The sequence below is a fragment of the Aphis gossypii genome, chromosome 1 (assembly GCF_020184175.1).
Source record: "Aphis gossypii isolate Hap1 chromosome 1, ASM2018417v2, whole genome shotgun sequence".
In the NCBI taxonomy this organism is placed as follows: Eukaryota; Metazoa; Arthropoda; class Insecta; order Hemiptera; family Aphididae; genus Aphis; species Aphis gossypii.
Window position 1 is genome coordinate 43,605,927 of NC_065530.1, and position 21,726 is coordinate 43,627,652.

General features: G+C 31.5%; 2 protein-coding genes across 2 annotated transcripts in view; one reads left to right on the forward strand and one right to left on the reverse strand.

The window, feature by feature from the left end:
• The window catches only part of LOC114125853 (paired mesoderm homeobox protein 2A-like), a 40,791-nt gene extending 28,278 nt beyond the window's left edge, over positions 1–12,513 (forward strand). The window contains exons 3-4 of the mRNA XM_050197013.1: positions 1,401–1,623; positions 9,003–12,513. Coding sequence (XP_050052970.1) covers positions 1,401–1,623; positions 9,003–9,421 — 642 coding nt within the window. The 3' untranslated portion in view covers positions 9,422–12,513. The remainder of the gene's footprint in view (positions 1–1,400; positions 1,624–9,002) is intronic.
• A 5,322-nt stretch (positions 12,514–17,835) lies between these two features.
• LOC114126208 (muscle-specific protein 20) lies at positions 17,836–21,147 on the reverse strand. Its single transcript, XM_027990103.2, has 4 exons — positions 20,979–21,147; positions 20,634–20,845; positions 18,638–18,758; positions 17,836–18,463 (listed from the first exon to the last, which is right to left on the reverse strand). The coding sequence occupies exons 1-4, from the start codon at positions 21,006–21,008 to the stop codon at positions 18,272–18,274; spliced, it is 555 nt and encodes a 184-aa protein (XP_027845904.1). The 5' UTR covers positions 21,009–21,147; the 3' UTR covers positions 17,836–18,271.
• Between the last annotated feature and the right edge of the window lie 579 nt (positions 21,148–21,726).

The following is a 21,726-nucleotide window of genomic DNA, read 5'->3' on the forward strand; positions in this document are numbered from 1 at the left end:
TTAGTACGGTTAGTAAATAATATATAATATAAATATATAGGTATATACAGTATAATATGTACCTTCATAATTATTTAAATAAATGTATTACATATAGAACGAATGATATTAATCATGTGAGAAGGGTGCAGGGTTAAGAGGGGTAGAAATTTAAAAAAAAAGTAAAAAGAGAAGTAAATAGACACGTCGCCGTCGGCCTTTGCACGTGCGTTTATTTAAAAGGCCGATGCCGCCTCCATCAACGAATCAAAGGTCCTGCGTGCGCGCGTGTTTAAACGGAACCGAACTTTATTGGATTTAAGAGGTGGAAAGTAAATATCACGTTTACATTTAAACACACACACATATATATATATATATATTATATCTAATGTCGAACTACTTTATATATATATATAATACAACCAGTAGGTTTTTGTGATGCAAGGCCGAACAACACTAAGAGTATAGTGTGGTGGTGTATACACAAGACGCAGAGAGGGCGATGGAAAAACAAAAAAAAAGGGGGAAAAACGAGAGAAAAAACAATATATACCCGCACATCTCTGCGAGTGTAGAACGTACATTCTCTTTGCACAACAGCAGCAGCAACAGCAGTCATAAGTATACACAAGACCCACGGACTTTGCACGAAGTTTATCCGCCAAGGGGTTTTTGCGCTGTTTGTTTAGGACAAAAAGATAACCTTTTAAAAACGGACCGAATACTAGCGGCAGCGCTCCCGTTGATTAACAGTGGGTGAAGAGTGATGCGGTTGTTGGTGGTAGAGGTACCTATATAGGGACGGACTTTTACTGACATTATTCTGCCACATGTAATATATTATACATACATAATACATATGACTATGTGGATATATATATGCATAATGTTTATACATACCTACCTACTATACGAATGTTTGAAGCCACTCAACTTTATATACTATTATTGTGTTCTTACTAAAAAATAAAGTTTAAAATAAGCCTAAAGAGTCCGAAATAAGGACAAGTAACGGTACATACTAATAACTTATATATTATATATAGTAAATATATTATATGAATATTATGTACAAATATGGACAGATTTCAGTTTAAAATTATGAAATATCGATAGTATGATCGGAATACAATAATGTAAAGGATATATAAGTATATAACCAAAATTAATTATTATAATAATTAGTCATGTATCTTTTTATTTATTTTTTAAGCATTATAAATACTTAACAGATGCTATTAGTTTGATACTAACAATAATTAGTCATAAACCGCAACTATATAATTAATTATAATGCCATGGCCCATGACGATGTCGTGGACTCGTATAGTACCTATAAGATGTTACCAAATCTGTAAAATATAGATTTACAGCTAGATAGTTGCCAATCATGAAACTAATCGTAGTTATTTTTACAGGTGTGGTTTCAAAACCGCCGAGCAAAATTCCGAAAACAAGAGAGGCTGGCCCAACAAAAATCATCGCAATCCAGCAGCAGTAGCACGGTAGATGCAACCAGCATAAAAACCGAGCCGAAACAATGTGGTCAATCGAAAGACGGCAAGCCTGGCACACCGTCCACGCCTGGTAGCATATCTTCGAACAACGGTTCTACCGACATGAAATCAGTTAATGGATCAGGTAAAATTTATAAACAGATAATAACTTTGAGCGTAGATTTACATACCACGAATTTTGTCAATTTAAGCTGTATAAAATAACAACGCCAATTTAATACTTCGAATGGACTAGATGTCGGTTTTTATATATATATATATATTATATAGAGGATAATGTATCACAAAAATCTGACATATAATTTATGAAACTATGATTATTCAATATAAAACGATTTAATATTCTTGATATACTTTGTGTTTAGGACATCAGATCATAACATAAAAAAATATACACCCTCCAGTATAACTAAGTTTAAAAAACAAACAAAAATAAAGCAATAGAATGCGTGTTTATAATAATATTATAATAAATAGCATAATATTAACATACGGAGATAGTACCTAAACCTAATAGACTTGGATGTTTGAAAAAAGTAAAATTTAATAGGTTCATAAAATACACATATAATTAGACATTATATATGAGACAAAACGTATTGAAATAAATGCGTATTATTACCTAACCATAATAATATGTGCAGTGTTTATTTCAGGGGGTGACCGGGGGGTTAATACCCCCCCCCCCCGGAGAAAAATGTATACCCCCGAAAAAAGGTATGACATTATTACGTAAATTGTATATTTATTATGATGCGATTTCTAAGGCAAACCCCCTTGAAAATTTACGATACCCCCGGGATAGAAGGTCTGAAATAAACACTGAATATGTGTTATGCGCATTATACCTATAACACGTGTGTATAATATAATAAACTGGTAATATAATTTCGGGATTTCGGTAAGCAGTTTTTTAGGTAAGCGACAAAATTGAATAACCACCAGTATAACATACAATGTGTACCACGTATTTTAGAATGCATTAGAATCGAATGTGTGCAATCAGATGATAAATATTATACTGCATTTTTCAATCGGCTACTGGTTGCGCGTGGACGGAACTTCAGATACAGTGTATAATATATATATACATAAAAATAAAACGATATCGGGGGTAACGGACAGTACGCAGCAACAGGGTTATGACAAATGGACATGGTTGTGGTAGAAGATCGAAAACGTACAAAATGATGTTTATAATATATCATTATTCTACGATATTTGTGTGGTATCGCCGTAGCAGTAGACAAGCGGTGGGACGATAGAGCCGCAGACGCGAATAGAGTGGAAAAAAATCGTTTCTCGAGGGTTCGGGTCTGACTACTCCGACGCAGATGACTGATTATTTTCGTGGGACCGACGGGATAAATCTGAAAAGTAGTATATAAAGACGTCGGGTGCACGAGAAGCGAGTACGTCGGCAACGGGGCAATGGTGTGGGGCGGTGAGCAATAGCAGGATGAGAGACGGTATGGTATATAAATCCAAAAAAGAAAGGCGAGCCGATCACATATATATATAAATACACAAGTAAAGTCTGCACCGACCGACCTCGCCGGAGCCTCCACCCGACCAAACTTCTCTCGTGAACCCCTCCCTCTCCCTCCCCGAGGCCACACCCACACACGAATCTTACACACGCACACAGTCACACTCACACGTTTATACATTACACGGTACGGCTGCTGTTGCGGCAAAATTCGCCCTTTACCGCTTTGCCCACCCGACCCGTACGTCGCGTTCGCATTAAAACGAACGATCGGCGTGGCGCGCGTGCAGTGTCGGAGAGACGCGTACTACAGCCCCGTGACGTTTAATCTAGAAAATTGCTGTTGGTTACGTCGTTCGTTTCCATTAGTGTCAGACGACCCGTAGGACACATATGTACTGTACACACACACACATACACACACACACACACACATATACATATATATATATATATATATATACCCGAGTGGTACGCTTGAGACAGCGAGCGAGAGAGATGATGGTACAGATCGTTCGGAGAAGAGGAGAGCAGACGATAATTCGCGCTGGTCGCCGGGTGGGTGGGCTGCAGGTCGACGGGAGTGAAAGAAAGAAAAATTGTTCCAAAGACGAAACGAAGGGTGTTGAGGAGTAAAACCTGTGTGTGTGTGTTTGTTTGGCCGGTGCCTCGGCGGCGGTCGTCGATGATCCACTTTGACAGCGAACAACAATCCAGCGGTGGTGTAGCAGCGGTGATTAAAAGTTAACTAAGATAATAGATTTTTCTTCCCGAATATCACGGACGGGCGCGATTAATCCTATACACTACCCCTCACAAGCCGAACGTTTTAAATCACGCTCGCGCGCCCCGTGAAATGGTTCCACACATTTTATCGTCGCCGGCCGAATGAGGCGGAAGCGGGCGAGGTGCACGGAAGCTGCAGCCGTGCCTATAAGTGCGCGTTAATAAATCACTACACAGCGTGCAGCCGTTACGTTCTAGCTAAGGCCTCCACGAACAGGTTTGTGAAAATGTTTGTTTGACAAACAAAATTTAACTGCAATGCGACCATCAGTGAGATTCGGTGATGGGTATACAAGCCACCCTCGCTAGGGTCACGTTTATTTTATGTAATATTCTAATATTATATAATATTGTATGGATCTAGTATTATAGGTTAGACATAATATTTCCAAAAATAGTATTTAATGTAGTACAAAATACAAATCCCTTATAAATATAATATAATATTACCGATTAGTAAACCATGTTATGAATATTTTTTGAAAATGCATCTCCCCCTTTTAAAAAGCTCCTGGATCCACCACTAGTGTTACTATAATTACATTATTATAATTTGTAATATGTAATATATATTATTTGATATTTTTGAAGTACCAGCACCGTAATATAACATTTAATCAAACAATAATAATAATATAATATTATAGACCAATGCAGTGGACGACTGCAGTGGAAACCAGGTGCGCTATACTTCGAGCATGTTCAATTTTCATTTTATGTTAATACTTAACACAATATAGAAGAAAAATTTATATAATTATTTTAAAACAATAATTGCTTTAAGAATAAAAAAATTCTCAATTAAATATAGGTAGATGTAGGGTGAAGTTATAATTGTCCAATGTTCTTAACTTAATAGATAAAAACTTATGCTTTAGCAATATTACTATATTGTGGGAAATTCTGAAACACGCTTATCATACTTCAAAATTAACCAAAAAATCTTTATAAGAGTGAGTGTTTTGAATTTTTGTTTTATTTTAAAATACTAAAATAAATATGGCTTAAATTTTAAAATTTTCTAGAATTGAAAAATAAAAAAAATTCAAAAATAGACACTTCAAAATGCATCCAAAAGCATAATGGTGTCCATTTAACTAAATAATCTATTGAATATGAATAAAACATCATTTAGTAACGTACATATTATATAAAAAATAAAAAAATAAATACTTATATGGTTATATCCAATTTATAAATATTTTATGTTAATTTTGGTAACCACATTTTTAACCATGGTAACGAAATGAAAGGATACCTAATATTATTGCTTTTGGTAATATTCCACTTAAGATTTAGTTATTTGTAAGTTAACTGCTTTTCAAGGCAGTCCCATGGCGTTTACGAGGCATTTGTAATTAATATTTATAAATAATAATATTAATAAGACAATAAACATACCTATTGATATTACTTTGGTACTTCGATGATATCTGAAACACGATCCTTAGAAAGTAGACAACGGGTTCTGTGTAAGCTGGAGAATAATTCATATATCGTATATGATCAGAAATCGGGATGATGTCTTCTATTAGTCGTCATACTGAGTCACTAAATAACTACTTAATATAATATTACTTAAGGGAACGCCACACATCCACTATTTAAGAAAATTAAATTAAATTTTAAGAAGAATTAAAATATTTAATATCTTTAAATATGAATTCAAAATAGTTTAAAAGTGATCCTATTATGTCAGTATCAACTATCGACAATAGTTGTTGCATAATTACGAAATTATATATAAATAAAAAACAAACAGTTTCGTGTAGAACAAGCGAAAAACCGTCTCTCGCATAAGACTGACTGATGGAAAATATTTTGCCACATAATTATTATTTATCACAATAAGGTTGGCAGTCCGGGATCGCTTGCGTATTACCACTACCGCGAGTGCATATATATTATACCATGTTAGTAAATTAATATTTGCAAATAATAATAAAAAAAAATTATTATTATAATATTTATTTCTTCATTTACCTTTACGGCTTAATAGTTTAATTTTACATTTCATTGTGTTGTCAATTGCGTACACTACATGATTATGCACCCGATGGCTGGTACAGCATATATTTTTAACCGACTTGGTAAGAAAAATACACATTGTAATTATTCCCCTCATTACGACACAAGTAAAAAGTGCGTGAGATGAAAATAATATACAAAACTTAAGTACTTACTTCGTAGTCGTACGTTATATCATTCGATTATAATAATATGATAGAATAGAGTCAAATGTCGTTTAGTATTAAATTACTCCCCTGGCCGTCACGATATATACCGATGAAAACAAAATGAAGGAATACGAGAAGATTTCGTTTTAAATATATGACAAGACGCTAAGTCTTTTCGAGTACAATTATTTAACGTAGGTATATAATAATATTGAAATAAAATGCAAATAATATACAATTTTATCTTAAACAATAAAACACAAACGAAAGTTTTTAATTTAAATCCAAAATCCAGAGAGGATGCTCCAATGACCCATGTCTCATTATATTATAATATTAAATATAGGATGCTGTATAACTGTAGGTATATAATATATGAGTATAGGACGAAGAAGACTTTTATATATTAGAAGTGAATTTTAGACGTTGGTAAAATCATCAGCAAACTGTTATAAAAATATAAACTTATTTACCTAATCATTATTTTTATGTCCACATAGTTTGATCGTTTGACTAAGTATTCTTAGAATTACTTACATATTTTGTTCATCTTATTACACTAATTCGCCAGTGTTTTTTCTCTGTAATTTAACGTACCGTTGAACGCTAAAGAGTAAATCGATAGTTTTTTTATTCAACTCAACTTCATAATAGTAATAAACTAATAACCATGTATGTTATTCTTTGTGTATTATAAAAACGTTGAAATATATTTTACACATTACACGGCCAAATAAAGTCATTGAATAATGTTTTAATCGAAAAAGTCAGTGCATATAAACGCATATATTTTTTATACGAGCGCACGTTTATCAATATTAAAAATTCAAAAAGTTTCATTGGCTTGTTTTAACGAAAACAGAAAAACATTGTAATTTACGTTTCATAAATTGTACGCTTGCACGATTTTTATCGGACAGCTAAATAGCTACATAATATGCATATTGTATATAACATGAGTGAAGCCAACTTTTTTGCGATGCTAAGCTTTTTTTTAATACTTGATATGCTATGTATCATGACGTATAAGTATATATATTTATATAAACATATAATAGACATATGTATATGCATTATTATTATTATATTATATTATAGTTATATGTTTCATCTGAATCAATGATTGCGAAAACGTCATGAGTCAATTATTTAAAACTGTTGAATAATTGATAAAAGCTGCGGTACCTATAATATAAATAATTTTGAAAAAAAATTAATTTAACTTATTAAAATGTATCATATACTAATTAAAAAACTAAATATGTTTTAACACTCAACGCTTATAACACATGACTATTGACTAGTACCTATACTTTTTATTAATATCTAAATTTCATAAAATATGTGACTCGTGGCCGTTTCTGCAATCAATCAATTCATCTGTATTTCAGCATTCATTGTATATGATCTTAAGTCTTTTTTCTATTTAATAACTAATTGTTTGTAAATAATATTTGCACGTAAACCTGGTAAACCTGATTCGGGTTAAATACAAATTTAGCTATAATAATATTTATTTATTATTTATTTTTTTTTAAAGAAATTTAAAAGAATTTCATTTTCATTTTTATTTATTGCAATATTCTTGTATAGGTGGTTTATTTACGAAAATATTAAATGAAATTTATTACGAAAATAGTTACTCCGCACGTGACCAAAGTTTATTATACTATTATAACAGTATTATGATATAAAGCTGTATACACTTTAAATAAAACAATTTACAAGTAATTTGTAGCATAAAACTTTTGATTTCCGTATAATTAAATTAAACGATGCATTAAATTATAGTGCATAATATATATTGTATATTATTTATAACATAGAGTATACAGTATACAAAATGTTATACTGATCTATTTTACTATAACTAATAGTTACTTATATGGAAGCTATACTGGCCGACTGTATTCTGCGAATGTTAGCTATTCAATTGTTATAATTAGGGCCATTAGTGGGTTAATTATAGTGACTTAAATTCCTTCAGGAAGTTTGACATTAATTTGATAATATTTATCTATTAGGGAGAGGGTTGGGTAGTATGATACAATTTCATTAGAAGTGCCTTGGGCATGTGCTTTGTCTGATGTTTAGAGGGAAAGTTAGAATGATTTTCGGTAATGGGTGATTTACTTTTATATTATATAAATAACATTAACGCTATTAGTAGTAGTAAAATTAATATATATTATCATGTAAGAATGGTCAAATAACATTTTTTTAAATTTTAAATAAGTGTCCAAGTATGTAGACGCTCTACGGATTAAATTTGACAACTTACTTATCATTACATACAAAAAAATTGTCTGAATGGGGACAGTAACTTTTTTTGTTAACCATGGTTAACTGTAAACGGTTATTTTAAATTTTAATAATAATATTAATTAATGTTTGTACAAGATTTTTAGCGGAACAAAGAACGCATTGATATATTGTTGTAAAAAATAAATCAACGTCGTGGAAATTTTCTGATAGCAAATTAGCCTTAGTATATAGGTGCTAAAAAAAATAATAATAATAAGAACAAATAAATCAAAAACTTCTCAGAACTTTTAAAAATAATCAAGAAAGAAAATAATAATATTGGAAAATTTTAATAAAAAAATGATAATTAAATAATTTTATGATAATCATGGTTACAAAAAAAAAATTAAAAATTAAAAAAATATATCCTTTTAAATAGAAAATCAACAATACACTTTGTTCCTCACAGATTCTAAAATACGATAATAAATATTAAAATATAACAATGTTATATTGTTTTATTTTTTACTACAAAAAAAATTATTTGTGTGACCTATAAAAATCTATATTTTAAGTAGATGAATCCCTAATTTGTTTGTCTTGTCTCAACTCAAGCTTAAAAACTATTAATTACGCCGTACTGTACTTACTTACATACCTACATATTATACTTGTCGCTTTCTTACGCCATATCTATATAATGGAAATAGGGCGCTCAGGCGCTATTGACTATTACTAAGTTATTAATTTTTAAATAATCATTACTCGATTTTCTATAGAATTTTTTTTTTTTTTTTGGTTTTGCAGCGATAAAAATGTCTGAGCAGTCGGAAGGGGTGAACAACAACAAATGGCTGTTGGGCCAAGGCCAGAACTACACGCAGCTCCACCATCAGCTTCAGCAACAGTGTGGTGGTGGAAGTGGTGGTGGCGGCGGCGGTGGTGGCAGTGGCGGAGGAGGTGGTGGTGGTGGCGGAAATGGGTCACCAGGAAATAATTCACCGGCTCACAAGATGAATGGTGGCAGCGGTGGCGGCACGCACAATCACAATCACCACCATCATCACCACTCACCGACGTCGCATCACCAGCAGTTCGCCCACCACCCGTTCAGTCTGTTGGGCGCAGCCGGACCGGCAGGTTACCTTCTCGGTTCCGACTCGCTCAAGGTCGCCGGTGGCGGTGCGGGCGGTGGATCGGCCGGGTCCAATCACGTCTTGTTCTAAACTACGCGGCAATGAACTGCTGGAAAACTTGGTTATAACAATATTACACCGAAACATCAGAATATTACTCCGCCACAATAATAGGTACCTATACGTCACGTACGATTATTGACTATCGCATTTCACCGTTTTGTACATAATAATATTATTATAAAATATATTATATAATATACGAAAAAAATTTATATATTTTAAACAGTGTTGTTGATAGGTAATAATATAAGAAAAATATTGTCTTACGCGTTGTGAGGATAAACCGTAAAGTTTATTTCGTAACTTTTAATTTTATTTAGATTGTTTTTTTATTTTATTTTTATGTATATTTTGATTTTTCCTCGTCAAATTAAATAATAATTCAAATAATAGATATAAATGGTATAATATGCGATTCGGTATAGATAATTATAAATACCTATATAAGAATAAACAACGGGAAAAGATGCGATATCTAATTGCAAATGAAATCCGTCAAAACTAGTGTGGTTTGATGTGCATAAAAATATTATAGTTATATAATTGTAGCCATCACCACGAAGAATGACTATAGGCTGACCGCTGACCGCTGACCCAAGGTGGGTTTTAGAAGGGTGTTTTATAACTCCCCTCTCAATTTCAAATTTCCAGATTCGTGCCTGTGTAGCTAAAGAGTCATCTCGCGTTTACTACAGAAAGCGATTTTCGCCGGATTAATCTTTTAATTCCTTATTATCACGCATAAATATGTGTAATATTCAAAAATAATAACGACCTCGATAATATTACAATATAATATTGTGCGATTACAGCACTCACGTATTTTTACTCCGTAGCCCGAACTGTTTTCGGTTGGTCTTGTGCTGTGCGACAAGGATTTTACAATAAGTCTATCTATAAATCTAATAATATGTATAATGTATAATGTATTATATAAATACGGGGCGGGTATATTGTGGTCCACCCCAAAATAATATATACCTAAACACGCCCCTCGAATTTCCTGTTATATATGTGTGTATATGTGTGTGTGTAAATGTGTTTAGAAAAAATCAAAGCACATCAAAGTACACTTCGGTGGACGATAAAATGCCGCCCGTACAGTGAACTGTTTTGTGGGGTTAATCGTTTGAGTGTATGAATATAATATATAACTGTGGTAACCACTCGGCTGTCCTTTTCAGTGTCACGTAAAGTGAGGGAGGGAAGGTCAAAATAAATATGACAGTATCTACCTACGTTTTACAAACATTATAAGAAAACTGGTATCAAAAAAAAAAAAAAAATTTTTTTTAATTTCAGATCGTTGATATTATAATGGTGACATTCTGTTGATATGATATGTTTTACTGTTAGTTTAACACCGTGGACTGTGGAAGTTCCTCTTTGGACATTAGAAACTTGTATGTTATTTTTATATAACCTAACTATTCAGAGATGATTAATTACATTTTTTTCTTTTCTATTCGAATACTATTATAGTACACAGAGAAGACGACTAATATTATTTATTAAAGATCAAAATAAAAACACTTGACCACACTTGTCTTGTAAAAAGACTTGTTATAAGACTTCTATAGACTATAGGACATCATTGTTGTCTACTACATTTATCCACTGCAGTAGTATAATATAGTAGTACTGTAGTAATAATGTTGCCAAGACGTAGTAAGAGTGTAGGTATTCGTAGGATCGTTGGATATTTTTGGAATTCTTCTTTTTATTTTTTTTACTCATCTCTTTATTAATACCCAATATCATACGGGTACAACGAACTGCTATCGTGTCGTCATATAATAATAATAAATAATAAATATTATTATTATTACGTTGTGATAGGATTAGCAAACGTCTAAAAATACATATAAATTAACCATATATATTACGCGATAAAGGTGCCCAAACAAATAGTTTTTGGCGGAACAGCTTCTGCTGTGGGTGACAATTTTTCATCATTCGTCAGCGGTGGTTATCAGGCTCGGATTTAGGTATAAGCAATATAATCTGTTATCATTCACAATATTTTATTTTCATTCTTAAAAAATAGTCAGAATTATATTGTATTATCTTAGGATAGATTGTATACATACCTAAAACCGTTGTTGTTGTACCAACAAATGACCCTAAGCCATTCAATTGAAATTGTTTAACTGCATCATTCGTACCTACTGTTATTATACTATGGTTTATTATGTTAAAATTTATTATAATATATCTATGTTAGTTAATACAATAAAATTTAATTTAATTTTTTTTGTTTTAACTTTTTTTTACATATATGTATATTGTATATACTCGTAATATGTGAATAATATAATTTTAATATTTACCGAGTAAAATAATTTTGGGTTTATATGTATTGATTTAAAATGTAAATAGCTTGTACAATAAATTTATAAACACAAATAAAATATTAAAAAAAAATAAATATTTTTATACATTTAATGACACCACATTATTCACTAACTATAGCCTACTAATATACAACCTACCTACAAGGCTACCAAAGGCCTTAATCCGGGCCTGAACTTTTCTTATTTTAATAACCAGCATAATATTACCACAGACATAGGCTTATCATATTATAACATAAGATGTATGTAACTATTGCTGAGAAAAACTCCGAGTTAACCACATGATCAACCACAAAACGAAAATCTTTAGGAAAATATTATATCGTGAGCAGTACTAAATACACATAATATTACGAGTTTAAAACGCGCAAAAAATTAATAACCAGTCATAAAATATTATTGTATAAAATTATTAGGATAAAGGAGATGAATTACTAATCAGTAATTACTATCCCATATAGGTACAAATTATTCAACTAATTTTGTCGAATCTTCTCATCATTACAACCTCTATTATCGTATTGTAACAGTTTGATATTTTTATTTCACAACTTTTTGTAGATAAAATAATTAATTATATATAGTGATATTATATTATTATATTATATCGAACGCATAGTATACAATATACAATTGTAATAATATTATAACGTGTATTATGTTTATTACATTTTTTATTTTGTGTTTCCTTTTGCAGGATTATTGTAAATATGATAAATATAAAATTATGTAATATATGTATTGATAATAAATTTGTGAACCAAATAACGTACAATAAAAAAAAATATTATTGAAAATCGTTGTGTTTTTTTTTTTTTTATTAATATATCATAATATATACCATTATACCTAATGTAACACCATCGACTTTTTTATACGAATATATAGGTACGTGAATACAGCAGCTTTCTCTTCTTGTTGTTTGTATATACATATTTTAAATTATATTAACTGTTGTTTTACAAGAGAACACCACGATAACACGTCGTAATGATTTATAGTTTTTCTTATCCCGCTAAAAAGAAAAAAATTACAACATAAACGTATAATGTGTATATTTTTTATTTCTACGATGAAACTTTAAAACTCCGCTGAATATGCCGTTTGGAATTTACAAAGAAGCTGTTTCACATACATCACTTCGGAACTACCCATTTACCATTTTTGAAAATTTTCTCCGCCATATATTAACTATTAATGTATGTAATTTGTATGAATTTGTACGATCTTAGTATTCCAGTTATCGTAAAAATAGTGGGTGATGCTAAGGTAATATGATTTCAGCCTCGCCCATTTAGTGAACCATGAATAATGTAAAATAAGGAAAACAATTTTATTGAAAATCGTAGTGTTTTTTTTTTATTAATATATCATATTTTATATTATATAAAGTTATATCTAATTTAATACCATTTAAAATATCACTTTTTTTATACAAATTATTTAATACGTGAATATAGTAGCTTTCATTTATCGGTGTTTGTATATATATATATATATTTTTAATTAAATTAACTGTTGTTTTTACAAGGGAACACCACGACAACACGTCGCAATGATTTATAGTTTTTCTTTTCTTGCTGTAAAGAAAAAAAATTACTGCATATACGTATAATGTGTATATTTTTTGTTTCAACGATAAAACTTTAGGACCCTGCTGCATATGCCCGTTGGAATTTATAAAGAAGCTGCCAAATCCTTGACACGATTTACGTAGAAAAATAATTTAAAGGGTTTCCATGCCCATCTATTTTCGACGATTTCAAAACAAAAATATACTTTCTTAACATAATATAATTTTATAATGCTATAAAATAACAAAGTACCATATTATGGAATATAGATACAATATAGTTAAAATTATATTTAAATTACTACTAAGTACTCTCTACCTTTATAATTATTATTTATTATTTTTAAATAAATTAATGTACAATGTACATTTGTATCAATTCAATAAAATAATACAAAAAATAAAAGTAGATTCCCTTTGCTACTATATAGTGTCTTATTATAGTTCGTTTTAATGGATTTGTTAAATAAAAATTAAAATAATATAATCATTGTTTATGAAAAACAATTTTAAGTAGAGACGGCCTATCATCAAAGTTCATTGTATGATATTATATATTTTGATATTATCATTAAAGTAATTATTTTATTTTTAGTATTAGAGCGTAGGTTGATTTAATATTTTCCGAAAACATCGCATTTATTATATTTAGCTGTCTACAAGTACTGCCCGTAAAAAATACATGTGTGTTAAATTTGGTTGTTCAAATTTATCAATGAATCTTATGATTTAGTAAAAATATGATGTTTCGGACTATTAACTTAACATAATAGGCATATTATACGTTTGGCCATGTATATGCGCTTCGTTTTTATCGTGTTTGATAGTAAGTCATCCGGCATTTCCGGCGTTTCTGTTGGCCCAACTAATTTTTTATTTATGTATATTGTACATATATTAACTTTGTTATATTGTCATTATTACCCCGCCTGTCCTATAATATATATATATATATATTATATTACTATTTATTTATTTTTTTTCAAAATCACTTTCAGCTATTGTGTGATAATATAGGTAGGTTTTATATCCCCGCAAATCTCGCATATCCTCTAACCCCGCTCTGCCACCCAGCACCACGGTGTGAGTGGCAACCTCCTCCCACGAAGTTATCCCTTACATGGGGCGTGCGGCTATGCCCCTCCCTCTCCATGAGTTAGGTGGTTATGCCCCTTCTCCTCCAAGCCGTTAGTGGACGTGCTTCATACACGCCACAAGTAACCGCGCTTCCTCCGTGTCGCGAGTGTCCAGGCCTCCGCTTTGCCGCGAATGGTCGTGTCCCCTCTATGTCTTTAGTAGTCGAACCCGCTCCTCTGTGCCGTGAGTGACCGTATCTCTCTCATCCGTGTACTCCATACCTCACCATGCCATGAGTGGTTGCACCATCCTTCGTCTTTTCATCACTTGAGTGTTTGTTTTATACTCCACACCAGCAATTTATTATTCATCCAGCGTTGGCATGAGTGCTATCCGTCAAACCTCATCATATATAAAATATTATACCATATTACTTAATATTATATTATTATACTACCGCGATATAATTTACATCTAAATAATTATATATAGTAGAACCTCGGTAACTCGGTAATCGGTTGGGGGCAAAAAAAAATTCGAGCTATCGAAATAATATAATATTATAGCTTACATTACTCATAGGAGGAGAGGCACACCATGATGAATGGGTTAACACACTATAGGAGGGAGCCACTCACATCACGCCATCACGGAGGGGATGACAAAGTGTGGTAATAGATTTTGAGAGGGGGAATATAGAATCTTCCAAAACACACAGATAGTTAATTACTGGTAGTCAATTTCAGGTGTGGGATTTAAGTATGGTGTTTGTTTCTATTTGTGTATATTACACTAGTTCAACTTCAATTATATTATTATTTTTTTTCATTTAAATGTGATAATAATAGTAAATACTAAATTGCTTGTTTCAAACAGCGTAATAAAACTTCACTTTTTATGACCTCGTTGTGTGACATACCTCTATATTATATATAAAAAAAAATAATAACAAATTAAGATAAAACTTTTTGGTTGAACAAAATTTTATGAAAATTTTTTGCAATTTATAATATAAATGTGAGTTTCAACTATGTTTTTTGTTACGTACACTTTTTTAACAATATAGGTAGGTACATATAATCAATAATACATATTATCATATTAGATACTAAATTATTTAATTTAAAGTTCATATATTTTATATATATATATATAGTTAATCAATTGTACAAAAAACTTTTTTTTGCACTTTTTAGTTATAAATTGAGAATAATAAAATAAATGCGAAGTCGACCTATGTGTTAAATAGTGCTACATTTTCACTTGCTTAAAAAATTCTTTATTTGTAGAGTATAAAATTCACGAGCGGATAAGTTATTCGTCAAACAATTATTAGCCTACTAACTACTGTATAATACATATAGACATAATATATAGTATTAACATGGTTCAATTTATTTCAATAGTTGGCCATTCCATTTGACCACTCGCCGAATGATTCGCTCAACCGTACAAAGACGTATACTGACGTACGCCTGTATGTTTACACATATAATAATATAGCACATAATATACATATGTATATATTTAACGAATAAATCAAAAATTTTAATTTACCCATCCTTAGCTTCTGCAGCAGACCACATCCACCCTATATTTTCGTCGGTAAAAGCACGAGTCACATTCACGCTTATGTGTGTATTATTGTGTATTTGTGTGTAATTAACATTTATATCCGGACCGCGAGAAAATGGGAAAATATCGCACGATTAACACGTTGTTCGGGTGGTTTTTATTTTTCGTTAGCCTTCGTTAATTTTATACACGCAATAATAAATTATTACCGTGCCTCTATATTATAATGGTGTATAGGTACGTGTAGCGCATATATGGCTACTTCCCCCAGCAATAGCTAAAATTAAAAAATAATAAAATGAAACAGTAAAGCAAAATATTCAACCACTTTAATAAATATTGGATACAAAAAATACATACCTAGATACGATTATGATTGTATATATAAGTACCCGCATGCAGCCATTAACAGTCGTGCTGTACTCAAGAGGGCGGAGGATTTTTATCTCCACTCCATTGAAATGTTGTAATGTTAAAAAAAATTTTCATTAAAATCTAGTCTAATATAATAATTATATATATTAAATAAAATATAGTATTATGATTTGTAATAGAAATTTACAATTTTAAAATATGCTCAAAAATTTCTATAAATTAATATAATATAATATCAAAAATACCTATATTGAGGCAATGTTTTAAGTCTATAAATAAATCAGTATTGTAACAGATGCTATTAACAATCATTTTCATTATTTTAGTAAGTAAAGTATCCTTAATAATTTTACAACACCCTATTTTTTATAATACTATTCAAATATCACCAACTAAACATGTTTGCATTTATCATCTCAAACATTTCTATAGCATTTTTCCAGCACAAGACATGTAGGTACATGGCACTGATTAACGGATACCTATCTATTATTATTATACATAGGTGCTTCATGTGAAGTCTCATAGGACTATACTTTTGCCTGCCTGTTTTATGATCAAACAATCATAAATCATAATGTTTGGTAATTTATGTAGGTACCTAATACCTACACATCATTCGTAAAATGTTAACTGTATGTTAGTTATATATGGCCCAATGGTCCGATGTGTGTGGAATCCTGGTTAAACGTTCCACTTCTTGACGAAAAACTAAATTGACATCCATATTCCACAATAATATTAATATAGTATAGTAATATACTAATATATAATTAATATAGTATGTGATAAGTATTATTAGTATATTAATATGTTAAATGTAATTTCCATGAAGATTGCATTTCCGTAATATTATTTTAACTTTTAGCGTGTAAATCAAATTCACTCAACCGTCATTATTACTGTATGTAATGTTTATTATACTGTGTATAAATGTATATATACATTATTAATGTTTTTGTTGAGTTCATTTTCTATAATATGAGAGTGAAAAGAGTTGGTGGCGTAAATATTATTTGTTCGACGATTGCCAAAAAATCGACAATTTTCGTTCAGATGCCAGCTGTAGCAGTAAAGTAGTCCTGTCGGCTGTCGTCGACTTTTTTACAATGCTTTCTTCACCAGACGCCCGACAACCAGATGGTTCTAAATTTAAGCGCGAATGAAATTGTTGACACGCGCTCGCCACCACCGACGCGCGATGTATGACATACATATTAAATATTACATAAATCATAAAATATTGTACAATATTATTATTGTTATAAATTATAATGTTAAAATAGTTAAATGCACGATACATCTGTAAAAGTGATGTGACTCAATAATAATTAAAAAGATAAAATTAGATTGACTGATGTAAACAACGGTCAACGGATAACATTGATTATGTAATATATTTTTTAATTTATTTTAATAACGTGGTACACGTGAAGAATTTCATGGCACAGAATTCCAGTAGGTATAGATGTATAATAAAATCGAAATCTATATTGATCGTCTTTTATTTTATTGTATATATATTTTTTTTTAATTCAAAATAAATATAATATATATATATAGGTAAAAAACGGTTATCGAAAAAAAAACAAGTAGGATATTTAATAATAATGCCGCTTGGAAACAATATAGATAATGTATAATGAGACATAATTCGCGCGTTATTTTAAAACCATTTACATGCATACCGCTCATATAATATTATTTTAATAATAATTACGACAATATGACACACACACACCATAATGACAATATTAATATGTATAATAACCGCTTGTAACGACACCACACACCGCGACTGAAAACTCGACTTTCAGATAAAAAATCGCAACGCATTATACTCTATTTATAAATGTGTGTATAAAACATAATATATTATAAAAATTATTATTATAATATATATATGGTACTCGTGCGGTGTAATTATTTGCCGATGATAATCTTCCTGCCAGCGCCAATGTTTTGACCCGCTTGCGTGGCGCCCTTGTTTTGTCCGGCCTGCAACCCGATGATGGTTTGACCAGCCTTCAGTGTTTCCTCGGAGAAATCACGCTTAGCTTCATCGGAAGGTTTTGGTCCCAAGTAAGGTCCTTTCCATTCCGGGTGTCTGTACGTCTATACATAACAGGTACAATAAATAGTATCATATAAGTAAATAATTGTCATTTAAATATAAAATATTATGTATAATGTATAGTATAGTCTAGTCGGTGGTTAAAGGCGGTTTTTTAATGCTATTTATGCGAAAATTTCAACGTAATACAATATTATAATGGTAGGCTTTCTCACCTCGCGTCCCAGAGCGAACAACGTCATTATGACTTGGGAGAAGTCCTTGCACTCCCATAAATCGACCGTCTGAAAAACGTCAATGTCGGCGACTCCGTACGCCTTGATGGCCTTCTGGAAACTGCAAGTGCGAAAACACATTATATAAATGAGTACGATACATAGTTATAGTCGGTTACGGGTAGGCTAAAAATAAAACACTGCATATTAAAGTGTTTTCGATCAAAAATCTGTCACCCCTGCGGACGATTGTACGGTGAACACCCACCCACGAGCACATCGTTTACGCCTCCTTTCTCCCGTCGCAACAGCAACCATGCACCGTCGCGCGTCGTTACGGTTAACGCAAGTCGTAACTCTTTACAGACACTCATACAAACATAGTATATACCGTGCAAGTATCATGTGTAAAGTACACGATGCTCTGATGTTATCGTATACCTAAATAATATTATATATTATCGATAAATGATTATAATACGATGTCGATGTCGACATTGATATGTATATATATTATATATATAAGTATACTCAAAATACGCGTTCACTTATTTATTATATATGACAGACTTTGTACCTATTTCTTGTAAAACTTGAAGTAGGAACTTCCTTGCCGCCGCCCACCCCGTGCACAATTCCCATATTATAATGTTATATATTATTATTATACACGCTGCACTTTATGATTTATGACTTGAAAAACTTTCGCGCGTAACGTAGTTGCTCTGCAGCGATGCGCTTAAAAGTTTATTTCACCGCGTGTATATAAGCATGTATAAAAGTTTGTGCAGCCGCGAGAACTCTAAACGTTAAAATTTACTTAGCGTGACACGACGCTCCCGAAATTATAAATGCACGCGGGGTCTCAGAATAAATAACGCCTCAAAAAATTATTGTTTCAACCGTCCAGACTACATATTGTGTTCGGTCTGTATTCAGTATGTGTGTATATATATTATACATTTATATATTATAATATATATATTGTGTGGATAAATATTTAAATATTTTATATTATCTATACGTAGATGGTGAAAAAAATTGAATTAAATGTCAGACTATGTCTGTTACCTGTTCAAAACGTTTTTGAAATGTAGAAACGCGAGTTCTCTCGCCGAAAACTCTTCAAAAAATATCGTGATGTTTACATAGCAACATTCGTGTTAGATTTGCGTTAAAATTTAACATTCATTTAATGCTACAGCAGCAGTGTAATTGGTCGAGATTTGTTCATTATAAAAACTGTTATACTCAAAAACTGAATAATACAATATCATTTTCAACCGTTATTACATTTGCACACGTATGTGTATGTAAGATGGCTCAAGAGACTCTACACCACCCCTATCATCCCACCCCTCTCATAATTACCTCCGATTCGGGGTAGCGACACACAGATATAACACAACGCCAAAAGTTAAACGAATAGTCTACAATCTGTTTTAATCATTATTGATGGTCGCCGTTGTCGTTCCCGGAAAACATAGTAATTTTCAAATATGAAAACAATAATACGTACAACAAGAATGCTCTGCAAAACTTTGCTTATAATACATTGTATTTACTCATATCCAAAGTACAAGATGTTATGATGGCATATTATATATACAAGATGGGGTGGTTTTCTCATAGTGTTGGTTTTATGGGACAACAAAACTAAGACCCGTGGGATACTGTTCGAGTTAAATTATGATATAATATTATATTTTATACTATTAAAATGAAATCGAAAGTTATAGTGACGAATCGATCAAAGAGCTTAATTTTTGTCCACGTACCTAAATGTACATCGTTGATATTCGATTACAGGAATCGAATTAAAAATTTGTCTTAGAATAGTTTTCTCGGTGTGAAAATATAATCTGAATATATGTTACATCGTTTTAATCAGTTATATGTCTACTCTGTTTTTAATATTTGATAGCGATCGGTCTCGTAATAAAAAAAGAGTATGAATAAAAAATAATCTGTTTAAAAATTACAATTCATTACTCACAGGTTAATGTTTTCCATCATTTTGAACTGTCCACCGGTAGTGTTGTATTTGGGTACACTTCCGGGGCTAATAGTGTTGATGAGTTTGCACAGTACTTGACCATCTTTGATGTACTCTTCTAACGGAAATCCTTTGGGGAATTTATATCCCAAAATGGATTCCATCCATTCCTGGGCTTCCTTTTCTTGTTGGGGGTCTCGCTTGGAAGCGAGCTGTGTCGAATAAAAAAAATAATGAAAATCGTTTTACACATTATATAATAACCTATTTTAACTTCAATATCGCCGTGGATGGTGGATATTCACAGCAATATACCTAATAAATATAATATTTCGGACGACTTACTTTAGCGCGAACTGCACGTTCCAAAGACATGAGTATTACGAGGATACACACGTTGCAATACGAAAACAATGAAAATATGCGTAAGCTCGGAGAAACAGGTGCACTTGCTGTTTGTTCGAGCTTTGGCTGACGGACGAAAATTAAAAATCGCTCGGAACAGTGGTCCACTTATATACTCTCGTGGGTGCGGCGGCAACTGGAGAGATATAACTCGGAAATAGATCCATACTAACCATAGTATGTGTATTTTAATACGTTTATAGAATATGACACACGTCTAAAAATATAATGCGTGGCCACGGTCATATTGGTATACACAGTCTCCCTAGCTATATATTGTACTATACGTAATGAATCGCATGGCAATCCATCCCACTCGGAATGACCCGTTTTCTTGAAACGGCGTGTGTGTGTTTTTACATTGAAAATTAATTTTTAAGAAAAAAAGGGACTTGGCTGACCATTCGTTGCTGGCTCGTGTTTTTTCAAACACGGGGTATAACATTTAATATCGTAGATGAGTCATACTTCTTAGCGAATATTTTTCACATCACTATATCTTTCTATGTATAATAAATAGTTATAATACAGATAATATACATAATATATATATAGACACAAATAATATACATTTTTCAGAGGACTTGAACATTCTTAATATAATTGTGATTTAAAAAAATCATAAGTAGTCCCACGCATTCCAACTATAGTTATGATCGTTATCGACACAAAATTACAAATTATTATA